This window comes from Cryptomeria japonica, chromosome 4 (genome assembly GCF_030272615.1).
Source record: "Cryptomeria japonica chromosome 4, Sugi_1.0, whole genome shotgun sequence".
Lineage (NCBI taxonomy): Eukaryota > Viridiplantae > Streptophyta > Pinopsida > Cupressales > Cupressaceae > Cryptomeria > Cryptomeria japonica.
In genome coordinates, this window is record NC_081408.1 from 609,466,833 (window position 1) to 609,484,869 (window position 18,037).

Genomic DNA, 18,037 nt, shown 5'->3' on the forward strand with positions numbered 1-18,037 from the left:
GACTTTGTACTTGACTTTGTAAACCCATTTGCAACCGATGGGTTTATTCTATGGTGGAAGATCTGAAAGAACCCAAGTCTTATCTTTCATAAGACTTTGATGTTCAATTTGCATCACCCTTTCCCATTTAGGTTTACCTTTTGCTTCCTCAAACACATGAGGTTCATAAACTTCTCAATGTTAGCCATAATAGCAAAGCTAACAATGTTTTTTCTCTTGCCTCTAGATGATCTCCCTTCGATCACTTCATCACCCTTAACATCACTAACAAGTTTTCCCACCACTTTGGTCTATTTTTAGAAATCTCTCCTTCCAAATCAACATTTCCATCATGACTTGGGCTGCTTGGTGCTATGTCATCTAGATGTTGATCCAGGCTCTCCTAGAGGAAATTCTCTAGTACTAGTACCTACCTGGAAGATTCCTCATGCTCAAAATCATCCCCCCCCTTTTGTGGAGCTAGTGGAAGATGAACACTTGAATCCCAAAACTTGATTTCGGTGAGAGCTAAAAACGCCCAACTTCTTCATTGATCACATCCCTGCTGAATGTCAAGTGGTCATTGTCAACATCCTCATGCTCAGAATCATCCCCCCCCCCTTTGTGGAGCTAGTGGAAGATGAACACTTGAATCCCAAAACTTGATTTCGGTGAGAGCTAAAAACGCCCAACTTCTTCATCGATCACATCCTTGCTGAATGTCAAGTGGTCATTGTCAACATCTATCAACTTGTAGGCTTTATGATTGTCATTGTTCCCTATAAGCATCAACTTTCAACTTTTCAAGTTTAGTTTGTGTTAATGCATGGTAGCTTATGCAAGATAAGATCTTCCTAACCTTCCTTGTTCTGTTATTTATCTACATGCTTCATGTCTGATTTATATTGCATATGATTATCGGATTGTACAAACATTGCTTATCATTATGTTATCGGGCTAACAACTCGATAGCATATTAATGTCAATTGTTAATTGGCATTAATATGCTATCGGGGTATTAACCCGATAGCATATTAAATGCTATAAGTTATCGGGTTAAATTCGCTGATACATACTTGCTATCGGGTGCATAAGCATTGGCACCGATTCACATCTGTATACCCCGATAGCATATTAAATGCTATAAGTTATCGGGTTAAATTCGTCGATACATACTTGCTATCGGGTGCATAAACATTGGCACCGATTCACATCTGTTATCGGGCTTAATTATATTGGGCATATTTGTTATCGGGTTTAATGAATACACCGCTTCATTTGGCATTAACATTGGTTAACAAATGCACCGGTTGGATTATATACATCGTGCACTTTGAATCATCGGTGTTTATATGAACTGATTCATTATATTGATCAGTCATTATATTATGATATTACAATATGCTATCGGGGGTTTTTGAACCAATAATCAGCATTGTGTTAATGGTATAATTGTAAAGGCACCGATCAATGGGTGCATTGATCGGTCATGCCTAAAAGGCATGACTGGTCAATACACCAATTGACTGGTTGCCTAAATGATATATATGTCAATTGAATTCATTTGGAGAAGACATAGAAAATATTAAATGATCTCTCTCCTTCAGACCTGCAGATAAAAATCAGAATTATTAGACATTGACATAATTCCTCATATCCATATATAGCATTCATAGTTCATAACTTGTTCTTTAATTGAAATTGAAATAACTTTACATGGTATCAGAGCCAAGGTAATCGAACCTAAGGCTATTCAATTTTGATAAAATTCAAGGACTAAGTTACAAACTACATCACATTTCCATAATGGCCAACGCTATTAGATTTGAAGATAGACTCGGAGGTAGCGAAGATAGACTCAGCTTGGAAGTTTAGAATCAAAATGATTTTAAGAGAAAACAAAGTTGATTCATATGTCCAAACTGAAAGTGCACAACCAGAAGATGAAACCGAGAAATCCACATGGATCGAGGGAAATGATAAGGCTATTAAAATAATAGTGGATGGGGTAAGAAATAATATAATGCCCATCATTAGAAAGCAGGAGACGGCTTATAAAATGTTCAAGGCACTTGAAAGGACATTTGAGATATCAAATGCAAGTCGTACTCTGGCATTAAAACGAGAAATCAACCATATCAGTATGAACAAAGGGGAGACAATTAACTCCTACTTCATGAGGATATCAAGCCTAAGAGATGACCTAGCTTCCGTTGGATACGACATCCAAAGCAAAGAGTTAACACTCATTGCTCTAGATGGATTGCCTAGTGGATGGAACACATTCGTCCAAGGCATCAGTGCTAGGTCCAAATATCCTAAGTTTGAAAGACTAAGAGATGACTGTCTACAAGAAAAATCTAGATTGAACAAGGTAGGAATAAAACAGAAGACTAGCAAGTCCTAAATACAAACATCAATAAGAAGTACAAAAAGAAGCAATTCAGGAAAAGAAAAGCTAAACAAGGCAAGAACACTGCTAAGAAAGACCTATCACATGTTCAATGTTATAGGTGTGACAAATTCAGACACTATGTTGCAAACTGTCTGGAGAAAGGGAAGCAAGCCACATTTGCAAAAGTGAGGAAATCTAGAAGAGAAAATGACTTCGAGAATTATGTCCTCTACTCAGCACTTACAAGCCATGCTTCAAACAAGTCTAACTCATGGGTGATCGATAGTGGTTCATCCAGACACATCACAGGCTTTAGAGAAATACTAGACTCCATGATAGAGAAAGATGATGAGGAAGTAACCATTGGAGACGATTCTTCACATCTAGTCAGAGGAATTGGAACCTGCACCATCAAACTAAAGACAGGGATGTCACTACGACTTGAATAAGTACTATATGTTCGAGGCATCAAAAGAAATCTAATCTCCATATCAGCACTAGAAGATCAAGGATACAGAGTGACCTTCATGGAAAACAAAGTGTTGGCTTGGCCAAAGAGATCCTCCATCAAAGATGCTAAGGTCATTGGTCGAAGACAAGGCTATTTGTATGAGCTATGTACAGAGCCCAATCTAGCATTGATCCATGAAGCAACTAATGCAAATGAAGTATGGCACAGGAGATTAGGCCATCTAAATTATAGAGCTTTGTCAACTATGGGAAACCTTGTTACAGGTCTACCTAAGTTGAAGCAATATCATTCAGAGGCATGCAAAGGGTGTGCCTTAGGTAAAAATACCAAAAGTGCATTTCAGAATAGTACTAGGAAAACTAGCAAAGTTTTGGAGTTAATTCATTCTGATGTATGTGGACCTATGTCCGTACCCTCGCTAGGGGGATTTTTGTACTATGTAATTTTTGTTGATGACTACTCTAGGAAGACGTGGATCTACTTTTTGAAATGTAAAGAATCAGAAGAGATCCTAAGTAGGTTTAAAGAGTTTAAAACATTAACAGAAAATCTCTCTGAAAACAAAATTAAAACCTTAAGAACTGACAATGGGGGGGAATACACATCCGGACTATTTAAAGACTTTTGTAAAAATTCTAGGATTAAGAGGGAGTTGACAATACCTTATAATCCACAACAAAATGGAGTAGCTGAAAGGAAAAATAGGACCATAGTAGAATTTGCCAAAGCCATGATACTAGATCAAAATCTAAACTTGAACCTTTGGGCAGAGGCAACTAACACTGCTGTGTACATACAAAATAGATGTCCTCATTCACACCTTGAAGATAAAACTCCTGAGGAAGTCTTTACGAAGACAAAACCAGATATCAGCCATCTTAGGATATTTGGGTGTTTGGTCTATATTCATGTACCTAAAGAGAAAAGACTAAAACTAGAACCCTCTGGAAAAAGGGGAATACTTGTAGGATACAGTGAAACTTCTAAAGCCTACAGAATCTATGTACAAGGGCAGAGAAATATTGAACTCAGTAGGGATGTAATCTTCGAAGAAGATTTAGCCTTCAAAAGGGCCCAAAATACAATAGAACTTGAAATTCATAATCCTACTCCCAACCTAGAAGAAGAACCTACACCTGAGCTTCAGAGGGAGTATCTTGAGGAAACTATAAGTGAAACACAAGACCCACCTATAGATAATCGCAAGAAAAGACCACTATGGGCCACCAAAACTGTAGCAGAAGCTCAGAAGTTCGCTGCTCCTTCAGGAACCTTCAGGGAAAGCAAGAGGCCTAATAAATTCATCAACTATGTTGCACTTATGAATGATCTCTCTAAAGCTGAACCTAACAATGTTTCAGATGCACTCAAACTTCAAGTATGGATAGATGCCATGACTGAAGAATATCAGTCCATTATGAAGAATGATGTTTGGGAGATTGTTCCTAGGCCAACCAAGAAGTCTGTTGTGTCTTCTAAATGGTTGTTTAAAATCAAGCATGCTGCAGATGGCAATATTGAAAAACACAAGGCCAGATTTGTAGCTAGAGGGTTCTCACAGAAGGAAGGAATAGATTACGAAGAAACATTTGCACTTGTTGCCAGGTACACATCAGTAAGAGTTGTCCTAGCCATTGCAGCAACAAAGGGGTGGAAGGTACATCAGATGGATGTTAAGACATCATTCCTAAATGGCGAGATCATGGAAGAAGTCTACTTAGAGCAACTTGAAGGGTTTGAAATTCATGATGCAGAGTCTCATGTGTGTAGACTCAAGAAAGCTCTCTATGGGCTCAAACAGGCTCCCAGAGCTTGGTATGAAAGAAATGACACCTATCTCTCAAATTTGGGTTTCTTTAAGAATGATGCAGATCCTAATCTCTACCTCAAAAGAAATAAAGGTGATATGTTAATATTAATTTTATATGTTGATGACTTATTAATCACAAGAGATGATCACCTAATAGATCAATGCAAGAAAGATCTATCCACAGAATTTGATATGAAAGACTTGGGGCTTCTTCATTACTTCCTAGGATTGGAAGTATTGCAGAATTCTGATAATATTGTACTGAACCAAGGGAAGTACACCTTGGACATATTGACAAGATTTGGAATGCTAAACTGCAGACCCATGACCTCTCCTATGGAAACCAACTTCCATAAACTTGAAGAAGCAGCAGCAGAATCAAGACCTACTGACCCCACTCAATATAGGCAGATGATTGGGTCCTTGATGTATCTAGTAAATACAAGGCTAGATATCTGCTATGCTGTTAATGCCTTAAGTCAGTTCATGTGTGAACCTAAGGAGATACACTTGGTTGCAGTAAAGCATATAATGAGACATCTACAAGGTACCCTAAAGCTTGGTCTTGAATATGAAAAGGTTGACATAGATCTACATGGATTTACAGATTCAGATTGGGCTGACAGTGTAACTGATAGAAAGAGCACTTCAGGGTGCTGCTTTAGTTTAGGGTCAGCCATGATATCCTGGATCAGCAGAAAACAATCTTGAGTAGCTCAGAGTTCCACAGAGGCTGAATATATTGCAGCTTCAATGGCTGCCCGAGAAGTAGTATGGCTAAGGAAATTGCTCGTGGGATTATTTGGAGAACCTATGAAACCTACAATCATTCAGTGTGATAATCAAAGCTGTATAAAATTCTTTGTAAATCGAGTATTTCATGACAGGTCCAAACATATTGAGATTCCTTATCACTATGTACGAGATATGGTTGACAGGAATGTGATAAAGTTAGAATATGTGTTACAGGAGATCAAACTGCAGATATTCTGACCAAACCACTTTCCAGAGTGAAGGTTGATCACTTCAGAAAGGGTTTAGGTATGATAGAAAGGTAATTTGCTTTGTAATCTATACTTACATATATTTAAGATGTTTAATGTGTAAACTTCTTTGTCATGTTTGGACTATCTCTTGGCTTCTTGCCACCTGTGTTCATATCTAAGAGGTGACGATCTCTTAGATACTGAACACTTGTATGTAGACATCATAAGGTGACGATCTTATGATCGTCAAACTAGTAATCATGTTGGATCACTGGTAAGTCATGGATGTGCCATGACTATGTTGTGATACAACATTTGTATAAATGTTATTGCATTATCACAACTTGGATATGATGAGAACTTGAGCACTTCTCATATGGTTATCCTTGTATTGCGTGTTAGGCAATATTGATATCACGTGTAGGTGATATCTCAACCATTGATCATGTTGGATCTTTGGTAAGTCATGGATGTGCCATGACTATGTTGTGATAAACATTTATAAATGTTATTGCACTTATCACAACTTGGATATGATGAGAAACTAACCTTTCTCATAGACTTATCCTTAAGTATTGCGTGTTAGGCAATACTGATATCATGTGTTAGGTGATATCTTGATGAATCTTACAGATCACATGTTTTGGTGATTTCTCACATGATCAGGTGATGATTCTCTTACTTTTATCACATGTTAAAATAATACTTTATGTCACATGCTCAGGTGATGTTCTTCTATTTTGTATCATATGTCTTGATGGTACTTCTCATGTATAAATGATTTTTGCTGACTGACATTATCTTAGTTATGAAAAGGAAATGTGATGCAGGTTGCCTTATCTATCTTCCAAAGCTAAGAGGGAGTGTTAATGCGTGGTAGCTTATGCAAGATAAGATCTTCCTAACCTTCCTTGTTCTGTTATTTATCTACATGCTTCATGTCTGATTTATATTGCATATGATTATCGGATTGTACAAACATTGCTTATCATTATGCTATCGGGCTAACAATCCGATAGCACTCGATAGCATATTAATGTCAATTGTTAATTGGCATTAATATGCTATCGGGATATTAACCCGATAGCATTTTAAATGCTATAAGTTATTGGGTTAAATTCGCCGATACATACTTGCTATCGGGTGCATAAACATTGGCACCGATTCACATCTGTTATCGGGCTTAATTATATCGGGCATATTTGTTATCGGGTTTAACGAATACACCGCTTCATTTGGCATTAACATTGGTTAACAAATGCACCGGTTGGATTACATACATTGTGCACTTTGAATCATCGGTGTTTATATGAACTGATTCATTATATTGATCAGTCATTATATTATGATATTACAATATGCTATCGGGGGTTTTTGAACCGATAATCAGCATTGTGTTAATGGTATAATTGTAAAGGCACCGATCAATGGGTGCATTGATCGGTCATGCCTAAAAGGCATGACCGGTCAATACACCAATTGACCGGTTGCCTAAATGATATCTATGTCAATTGAATTCATTTGGAGAAGACATAGAAAATATTAAATGATCTCTCTCCTTCAGACCTGCAGATAAAAATCAGAATTATTAGACATTGACATAATTCCTCATATCCATATATAGCATTCATAGTTCATAACTTGTTCTTTAATTGAAATTGAAATAACTTTACAGTTTGGTCCTCTTTGCATTTGGAATCTAGAGATATGCAGTAGAACCAAAAGCCTTTAGATGAGTCACCTTCGGTTTCCTCCCAGTCTAATCTTCATCTTGGGTCTTCTCCTTCATTGGTTGTGTTGGGGACCTATTGAGAGGGAACACTTCTGTTCTTCAACATACATCGAGCCATCTCCATAATAGTACGATTCCTATTACAGATGCAAAAGCATATGGATTTCAAAGAATCGATGTTGTTCAATTAATCAAGGAGACAAAGCTCCTTTAAATAGAGTTACAAAGATGATGTTTCTAAAAGAAACAAATGTTAACTAGAGGCGAAATTAGAAACAACTTAAATAACCATTAATAAGACAAAGAGAAAGATATTATTCTAATACCCTCCCTTAATGGTCATTGTTCTAACTACCAAGAGAAATAACAGAGAAGGTTGCCCCCTTCTTCTCAGATCACGCTGCAATAGAAGACAAGACCCTGCCACTGACTCTATTACTTGAGACGAGTCTGCCACCAACCCTCCCAGAAATTGCAGAACTTCTGGAGATTTTGGAGATACCCAAAAAAACACCAATCGTCCAACCTGATGTTGAAAAATTGTCCCTCCCTGTAACCAGAGACACACCAAGAACAACTGTCACGATTTTGAGGAATAAATCGACAAACCCTCCAAACTATTGCAGATGAGCAAGATGCCCGAAAATAGACCGCAAACAAGAGACTAGTGCAGATGTTCGCACAAGTCCAGGTGCGACTAAAAACAAACTGCAGCAATGTACAATTTTTGAGGAAAAAATCATAAATTCTCCCATGATTTTTTTTTACAGGGACAAAATATTTAAAAACCCATAGATTTTTTTAAGGGAATTTTTTTTTAAAACCCATCATAATTTTTTTCAGGTAAAAAAATATTAAAAACCGAAACAAACATCGATGCCCATAAGCCATCTTCACGCTTTTCGAGGCATGAAAAACAAGGTATTGAGAAGATGTTGAGTGCACAAAACTTGAGGTACGAGGTTCAATGCACTGAGACAAGTACAGACACACATTCTAAGGCAAATTTGTTGGCACAAAATTTGAGGCATAGAAAACAAGGCACCCAAAAAAATATGAGACCAACCCAGAAAAGCTCTTGAAAAACCCACCAAGAATTTGAAATCAAAATGCAAATTCGACGACTCAAAAATTGAGGCACGGAAAACGATGCACCCAGAAAAATATGATGATGACCCAATTGAGGTCTCGAAAAACCCACCAAGAATCTGCAACTAGAATAAAATTTTGACTTGAACTGAAGGGTCAAAACCCTAGTCGAAAATTGCAGAAACCCTAGGTGGCCATGAATGAACCAGATCTAGCAAAAACATGTGGAGAATAGACGCGGATCGAGGGCAAAGAAACGCGATGCGATTTGTAGCAAAAAATCCACGAACTGGAAGCAAACCACTTTGAAAAACTTTTGAAATTTTTCCTAAAAAATTCCTTTCGAAATATTTTTAGAATAGCTAAAAATCTCAAAAATTATCTCTGCTCTGATACCATATTACATATGCAAAAGCATATGGATTTCAAAGAATCGATGTTGTTCAATTAATCAAGGAGACAAAGCTCCTTTAAATAGAGTTACAAAGACAATGTTTCTAAAAGAAACAATTGTTAACTAGAGGCGAAATTAGAAACAACTTAAATAACCATTAATAACACAAAGAGAGATATTATTCTAATAGTTCCTTGTCTCAACTACTCCATTCTGTTGTGGAGCATGGGGTGTTGTGAATTGATGTTTGATATTGTGTTTAGCACAAAGTCATTGAATTCATTTGAACAAAATTCACCTCCATTATCAAACCTAAGAATGATTATGTTTGAACTTTTGGAATTACTGAAACAGATTTTGTTTTTAGGAAAACATTTTCTTAGTAAAATCATCTACAAACAAGCGAAAATACCTGGCATCAGTGACCGATGCCACATTGATTGGTCCATATACATCAACATGAACCAGCCAAAGGACCCTTTGTGCTCTCCAAGCTTGTCCTTTTGAAAATGGAGTTATATGTTGCTTCCTTGTTTAATAGGGAGCGCAAACACTGTTTATCTGTTGTAAGATTTCCAATAAACATTTTACCATAGGTTTAGATGCCGGTAACACTAATGCCATAGTGTACCGATATTTGATGCACTCTTAGCTACAAATGCTCATTCTTGAACTTCTCCAATATCAACCATTTGATCTAACCAATGATCTTCTGTGCCAACTGCAATGATGTACTTAGACTCCTATGTCCAACTTGAGACAATGTTGTATAATCCGACTTATTGAAACAAAATGGAGCTTCATTCTCGAAACATAGTACACTTAGAGGAAAATTAGATTTTTCTCTTGAGAGGCTATTTGAGCATCATGTTTGCCAACAATTGTGTACCTCCTCACTACCACTAAAGATCATTGAATTTGAGCATGTCGTGTACTTGGTGAACCAATATTTTCTTTGAGTAAAATGTTGAGATGCTCCAAAATAAATGTACCATGCATAAGACTTCACCTGGTTTGTTGGTTGTTTGGCAATGAAAGCATAGGAAGCTAACTCTTTTTGTGGAGGCCCTCCTTGGTTGGATTTCATCTTTCAGCCAATTGCTTCCTACAATGATTCTTCATATGACCAATTTTTTTTCAATAGTTTTTGAGATTCTTCAAAGTATCATTAAAATTTGTTTGACCTTTCTTTTGAGGCCACTTGCCTTTGCCCTTGTCTTTGGTTGCAAAGGCTTGTTCCTCACTCGATTAATCATTGTTGCTACCAAACTGTTTCTTCCATTTGTCGTGCTACAAGAGGGTATTGCATAAATCATCAAACATATGGTTAACATTGGTAGATGCAATGTTGATGTTTCTATGAAATGCTCATTTGTCCATACTAAGCTCTTCAACATAATTACCACCAATACTTCTTCCATATTGCGACCATTAGTTGCCAACTTATTGCTAATATCATTGATCTTCGTCAAATGTTGTTGGAAGGATAACTTTGTATCCATCATGATGGAGAAAAGCATATTTTTTAGGGAATGGCCTCGCCTTCATCTAACATCTTGTGTAGATCTCATAGGTGCTTCCAAATCTCCATAGAGGTTTTTCTTGATGGAACCTCTAGAAGAATTTCATCTGTTAGTGATAACTTGATGTGCATGGTAGCTTCACGATTATGCTTATCAAACTTGTATTAGTTCTTTACTTGCAACTATTGGCTAAGTTTTAGTATAAAGGAATAAGGATGATCTTATTGAGGCATCTATACTTGAAGATCATGAGCATATGTTGTTTCTAGGTGTTATAATTTTTGATAGTGAATCGTTTGTTGACTTCCAACATGATGTTGGGTAGTGATGCCATTCCTCCCACAATACAAAATCATAGAAAACGAAGGAATTCGTTTCTTTTGAAAGAAGACCACTGATATTTTTAGGATTTTTTTTTTCAAAAAGCCTTGCAATAATCAACACCCATGATTTTAGCAGATAATCGACAAAAACATGCAATAAAATGTTTGAAAACCATGATTTTGTCCAAAAATTTTCAAAACAAATGGTAGAAACTCACCTAAAACCCTAGGTGTTGCTGAAAAATAGGAAATTGCGCCAATAAACCTCTCCACAAATTCATTACTTGTGGACTGTTAGTTTTATGTTAAACTTAGCAATCAGATTGACAGAAAAGAACAAGAAAACACAAATGCACACATAACACAGTGATACCCTGGGAAAACCTCCCTCTTGGAGGAAAAACCCAGCAACTATAATCTCAGATCTGATTTGATTAAGCAGATTACAAGTTTACCCTTCTAGGGCATAAATCAACTATAGCAAAACTTATCATAATCTGGAAGTCAGGGAGATGTGCAGATCGCCGTCAAACTTAGACAGCCTTTGGGCAGCCTTGACACGCTCCAGCAGGCCTAAGGCAAATTTGGCAGCCCAGAAGATCTTCGCCCAGCCTAGTAGACAAATTATTCACTGCCCTAAAGTGCAGCTCCAGATTTGCTGATCATGGATGCTGATCAATGAAGGAAATTGATGATGTCCACAGCCTTCAATGACAGTTCGCTGACCTTCAAGGGTGTTCGCTATGCTTCCAACGGTGTTTGCTGTGCATCTACAGATGTTCACTGTTGTATTGCAGAGATAGCTCACTGAAGATGATGTGAACAATGATAAGTACTTTGTACTTATAGGCGACTTGACCTTTAATTCTTCAAGTCGGCTAGCATAAATCAAATGTATTAAAGTTGGCGCCCAAAATAGGGTCTGACCCATAATAATTACAAGTTACATATTATAGGGTCAGCCCTATCACATCAACAAGTTACATTGTATCACCCATTTAGGGCCCAACATGAATCACAAGTTCCAATGCTCATTTAGGGCCAGACCCAATTACAAGTTACACAAGTTGAGCGCCCAAATAGGGCCTTCCCTTTAACATTCACAAGCTACATAATATAATCACATAAGAAGGCCCATCAAACATTTACCAAGCTAGGTCAGCCCAATCAAGGGATACGACCTAGCTATATTTCAACACAAAAACCTTGTTGCATGGCCTTGCAAATCCTTGATGCCACAAGTTGGCTGGAAAATTGACAAAAAAATATAAACAAATCTATTTGCATCTATAAAAAACTACATCATGGTTTGCAAAGGAAAAAACCCACGATTTTTACCAAAATAATTGTAAAAAAATTATTTAGTATTAAAAATGTGTTATTTCCTAGCTATTTGCTGTAAAAATGCCCATGATTGACCTTAAAAACCTTGACTTTGGTAAAAAAATAGGTTGCAATTTTGTGAGTAAAAAACCCACACAATTTTTTCAAAAAATGGCATGTGATTCTTCCAATAAATCCACATGATTTTCAGATAAAATTGGTGTGAATTTTGCATTCAAAAAATTCCAGGATTTCCAACAAAAAGCCTAATGCAATTTTTCCAAAACATCATTTCAATTTTTTTTTTATAAATTCTACCAAAAAAAGGTATAAAAAAATAGCCACAAATTTGCTGAAAAATTCACAAACACTTGTACAAATCTGTACAATTTACTTTGGCACATTCTTCTATGTTACATATGTGCAATTTGTCATTGCCATAGTTTTTGGAATCAATGCACTCATCAATCCCAAGATTTTACAAAAAGCCCGAGCTGCTATACCATATTACAGAAAGTAAGAACATAGTGAATGATTACCAATATATTTGATATTTTACTAAGGAGCGAAAGTCTCATTAAATAAGAGATACAAAGATCTATTTGATAAGGATAAGATCCACAACTCAAAAAGTAGAGGATAAGAACTTAATTGTATATTCCTAAAGTCTATCCTAATAACTTAATTGACCATTACAAACTAATAAACTAATATTACTTTAATAACTGCCAATACGTTAAGTGCATAAAATATCTGTCTATATGAAAATTGACGGTCTTCCATGACAACTATCCAGTAAAGTACGATTGTACTCATCTTGACTCGTCAAACTCTCTACCGATGTCATAATACCCCTCCAATAAAGTTGGTACTCTCCAAGAAAGTTGGGGGTTTCCAAGGATGTCATAATGGACCATTAAAGGGACATTACATATTAAAAGAAATTTAGTGCAAGTGGTAAATTAGAATGGTACAAGGCTAATAAATTGGTGGCAAAGGGTTATTTTTATGTTGAGGGAACTTTGGTGATATATTTTCTCCTCTAGTTAGAACTTTATTAGAACGTTGTCTATTGTCATTGCATTTAATTTATAAGAAGAGGAAATGTATATCAAAACAACATTCTTGTGTGGAGATTCAAAGGAGAAAATTTATATGGGCCACAAAAGTGAAGTCTCACTTGATAATACGAGCTCTCAAAATTGATTCTACACTCGTTACAATTCCAAAGATAGCCCCCATCTCTTGGAAGTTGTTCAAGCATTGTAGTATGTCTCCATAAAGGAGATCCTTTATCAATTTTTATATTTTTGGTTTGCACCCACTCCCATTGAGCTTGAACTATTGACCATTCTTGCAATCTGATTTTGCTATTATGAGAAATTGCACAATTCTAAATTAGAAAAAATAAAAATAAATGCAAGCCTACAATAAAAGAAAAACTTGAAAAAAATCAAAATCTTGAATTTTTTTGTTAAAAGACTACAAAATAGGGTTAAATGCTTACCTTGGATAATGAAATCTCCTTTATGCAAGCTATCTTCCCTCCTTTGCCACTCGTCGATCAATCCCCTTGGAAAAAAACCAACCGCCCTTCAAAATGTCAAAATGAGAAAAGAGAGAGTGAAGAGACAAAATGTGCTTTGTCTAGGGAGAAATGATACCTTAAGGGGCAAATTAGGGTTTTAGTCAAACAAAAAAGTAAAAAGAAATGTTTTTTAAAGTGATTTGGGCTTCTTTTTAAGTTTTTGGACCTTTTTTAAGGGGTTCATGGGTTCACTTTGAGTACGCTCGGGTGCACCCAGGGTATGCCCTAGGCATCCTAGTTATGCTATGGGTACCCATTTGCATACCCATAGCATACTTGGGACCTTTGGGCGTGCATATTTATATAGCATGGAATTGCATATTTACTAAGTTACTCGGGACCTTTGGAATTGCATATATATAGCATGGAATTGCATGTTTACCAAAACTTATTTTAGTTGAATTTTGTTGAATCTCTACCTCAAATTTTGGTTGAACTTCACTCTATAAATAATTTGTCTCCTCTGCTCTAAATTTTTCCTTTGATTCCCTTCTTCGCTGATTTTGACTTTTCTCTTCAAGCTCAAATCTAGCTTCTGTTAGAAGAGACAAAGCTACCACATCAAATGCTCCTTCCTCTTTCCATGGTTGTAAGATAGTTTTCCTTCTTTCATGCTGAACCTCATAAGTATTCTCTCTACCTTGATGGATTTCATTCTGGTCATATTGCCATGGCCTACCCAACAATGAATGGCATGCATCCATCGACACATCTTAGATGACTTCATCCTCATATGGACTAATTATAAAAGCAACAAGACAAGATTTATCCATGAGCACACTATAACTATTCTTTAGCCAAGAAATCTTGTAGGGCTTAGCTTTTGTTGATTTTCCCAGGTTTTATTGGATGTATTTTAATGTATATATCTGATTCAATCTGATACTTGCATTCTTGGAATTCTATGTGTTCTCAAATTGAATAACATTATACTATATATATTCCTTTGGAGAGGCATGTCCTTGAACGGACATGTCTCTCCTTTAATTATAATAATTTAATCAATATTATAATGTTTCATCAATCAATTATTAATTTAGAATAATATAATAGATTAATATAGAATATTAAATTTTATATGATTAATAATAATATAATAATATAACATAATAATATATTATTATTAATCAACATATATTATATGTATTCTAAATGATCATTCGACTCAAGCTACAAACATTAACAGCTTTTGGAACACAAGAAATCTATAATTTATCAACCATTTCTGTACTTATGAGATTGTCAATAGATTTACCATCTATGATCACCTTGCACACTTTGTCCTTACATTTGCATTATATTCGGAAGACGCTCTTCCTCTTCTAATCAACTTCAAGGGTTTCTTTGTCGTTAGAGATTAAAGTTCTTCTCAACATCAAGTTCTCTTCTAACATAGCTTTAGCTTCATCTAACTAGGGTTTTTTTCTCCTTGGGCTACTATCACCCTTTTGGGGTTTTGAGAGCAATCTATAGTAATGTGGGCATCATCACCAATAAAACACTTCAAGGGCCTTGCTCTCCCGACGATAGTTGTCGACATTCTCTACTTCTAAAGCTTCACCTTCCTCTAAAGTCAACTTTCACATTCTTATCTTTTCTTTGATAGCTTTCACCTCTTTTACTTGTTATTTTGTTTTTCCGATTTAGTTTCTCCTCATCCTTGAGGAATATTTATATGCCTCATCTACAATAGGAATTTTCACCATGAAATTTCATCATGAAGATGAAATTTGAATCCATTCACATGCCGGGCTGCTTCTTGTCCTTCACTCTTGGATATCCGTTCAAATTTGAAGCCTCATAAACTATTCAGTAAAATTTGCACTCTTGATCGATTTGTTTAAAATTTTGAAATTGCTTAAACAGTTTTTGTTGGTAATTTGAAAGCAAAAATCAGGCTTTCAGATGTTTCACCATCTTAGGCAAAGTCGACTTTTATCTTTTCCTTGTCTTCTTCTTGAACCTTGCACATTTTCCCACTATAGGGCTGCATGTGACTTCAACTTGGAAGCAGCGATCTAACCTTTTTGGATCATCTTTGTTTCCGTCATCCATCTAAATCTTGGACCCAATCTAAAAATGCATCTGGGTTGAGCTCACCTTTAAAATGAGAAATATCAACCTTTATCTTAGAACTTTGTTTTGACAATGCCTCAGTAAACCTCTCCATAGGATCTGATATCCTTGTAGCATTCAAGTTCCATTGTTCTCATCAAATTTTAATCTTGCCTCAAAGCTCTGCTCTTCATAGCAATTCACGACTGTTCCTTTGAGGGCCTGCATTCCTTTTGCTCCTTCACCCCCAATTGACACGAACTTCCCTCTGGGCCATTGCGGATTTCTTTGATACTATAACTAATTTAGATAAAGGCCTTTGCCTTGCAAATTCAGTTCTAACAGAATTCCAAAGAAAGAAGGAACAAGAAGAAAATAGTTCAACAGAGTTAAAAAAAATTTACTTATATTAACAATCTCTTCAGATCTGCAATACAAAATTAATACACAGCCTAAAAATTTTGTGAAAAAAAAACTTCTTGAACTCCTTACCTAAATCTACATCTCTAAAGCCAAAATCTCATATAAATAACTGGACCCCCACCTCACCACTAACAACCCAAAAAAGGACTGTTGAAAGAAACAAAATGACGGGGACAGTTACATGCCTTAAAAGGGAGCACTAAAAAAAAGAAATACAGGAACCTGACAGATATGTCAGCTTGGAGAATCATCGGTTACATTACTCATCATCATAGGTGGCAATGGATTTGAAAAAAATGATGGGATCTATAGTGTAGTATGGGATGATCTGGAATTCCTTTTTAAGGTAGGATATAAGGGCTTGTGTTAGTGAACCAAGCAAAGGGGAAGATGCATGTAGTAAGGTTGCATCAATTTCTCTTTGCCAGCAAATCACTCTTTATATTTGAATTATGTATGAGCTGATGGCTATGTGTATATGTGATTTATGCTCGAGCTAATTATAATGCGTAGATGTGATGTACATATGAGTTGGACACTGGTTTTATGTAACTACTTGCTGACATTGTATTAACATCTATCCGATGTGCTTGATATCTTACTATTGTAAATGGATTGAATTGGAAACATAAGCTCAATAAATGTTTGGGATTTAAAAGAGAGGTTAGAGATCTCATCCCAATCGTATGGATGAAGTCTTTGTTTTTTGTGCATGAACTGCGTAGCCCTTGATTCCTTGAATGAACACTCAAGGAATTGGTTGTCTAAAGATTTGTTGTCATATAAGAGCTTATCGTATTTAGTGCAAGCATGTAAGATTGTGGCTTAGAATTGCTACCATTGCTATGGTTTGGTAAGGTCATGAAACTTGCACTTCTAATGTGGAAAGAAACTGCTTAGTCGATTAAAATTGTGTTTGAATTTAATGAAAATGATAGGGAAAAGAAAAAATCAGTAGTAACCAAAGGGTGGTTATTACAGTATAAACCTTGAAAGGTAAGATTGCATTCTTTGTTTAAACAAGAATTCTCCATTTATCACAATCAAGAAGATTGAAAAGTTTTCATGTTTTGTAAGGGATTACAAAATAAGAAACAGGATTTACTCGACAGTTGAGAATGACACATGTATTATATCATTAGTTACTTCATCACTCTTAGCAGCTATGAAGCAAGGATTTTGTTAAGGATTTCTTTTTTGCAATCTAAAGAACAAACTTAATCGTAATTACCTACTGAACCAAAAACAACATTCGATTGCAATCAAGTTTATCGTCTCAAAACATTGATTTCACATTTCATGTTCTGTTCTCTTTTTTGTGAATTTATTTTATGGAGGTCTTCTAGGTTCGTTAACTGTGCCAGTTTTCTTGCAAAAATATGAACAAAATACATTTAAAAGTTCTTACAGTCTCTTCTTTGCACCTTCTTGTATATCTTTTTGTAATATCAAGCAGTATTTAATCATCACTTTTATTGTGTTTCATGCAGATTGAGATGGCTTCATTATTTCAACATCATCTGAGATTTTGAAATCTGCAGGATTATTGGTTCAAGGAATATGGTTGCTGCACCATCATGAAATAATTGAATGATAATTTTCTAGGTCACTGTAACCATGAGAGATTTTATGGCTTTTTCACAGGTCCGTGAGTTATCTACAGTGCTCTTTGGGTTGAATCTCTGTACTCCCACACCCACCCCCCTAATATGATCTACCAAATCTGGCTGTTAACATTAAGTTTGTTAGTATAGAAATCAGATGGGACATTAACACAGTTAGAAATATGCATTAGAAGATATGTTTGTAGCAGACAAAAACGAGAATGCCAAAAAATGTTGCCGAATAAATTGTTCTATGTAACTTCCAAGGTAGTGTTAAAGAAAATAAGTGACGTCAATAAAATTACCATATGTCATGGTACAAATCCTATTTCTTTTTAAAA

General features: G+C 35.8%; 1 protein-coding gene across 3 annotated transcripts in view; it reads left to right on the plus strand.

The window, feature by feature from the left end:
* LOC131032149 (6,7-dimethyl-8-ribityllumazine synthase, chloroplastic) overlaps nt 1-18,037 on the plus strand; it is an 86,452-nt gene extending 68,415 nt beyond the window's left edge. For all 3 annotated transcript variants that reach the window (XM_057963079.2, XM_057963078.2, XM_057963080.2), the window contains one exon: nt 17,583-18,037. In XM_057963079.2, coding sequence (XP_057819062.2) covers nt 17,583-17,624 — 42 coding nt within the window. In that variant the 3' untranslated portion in view covers nt 17,625-18,037. The remainder of the gene's footprint in view (nt 1-17,582) is intronic.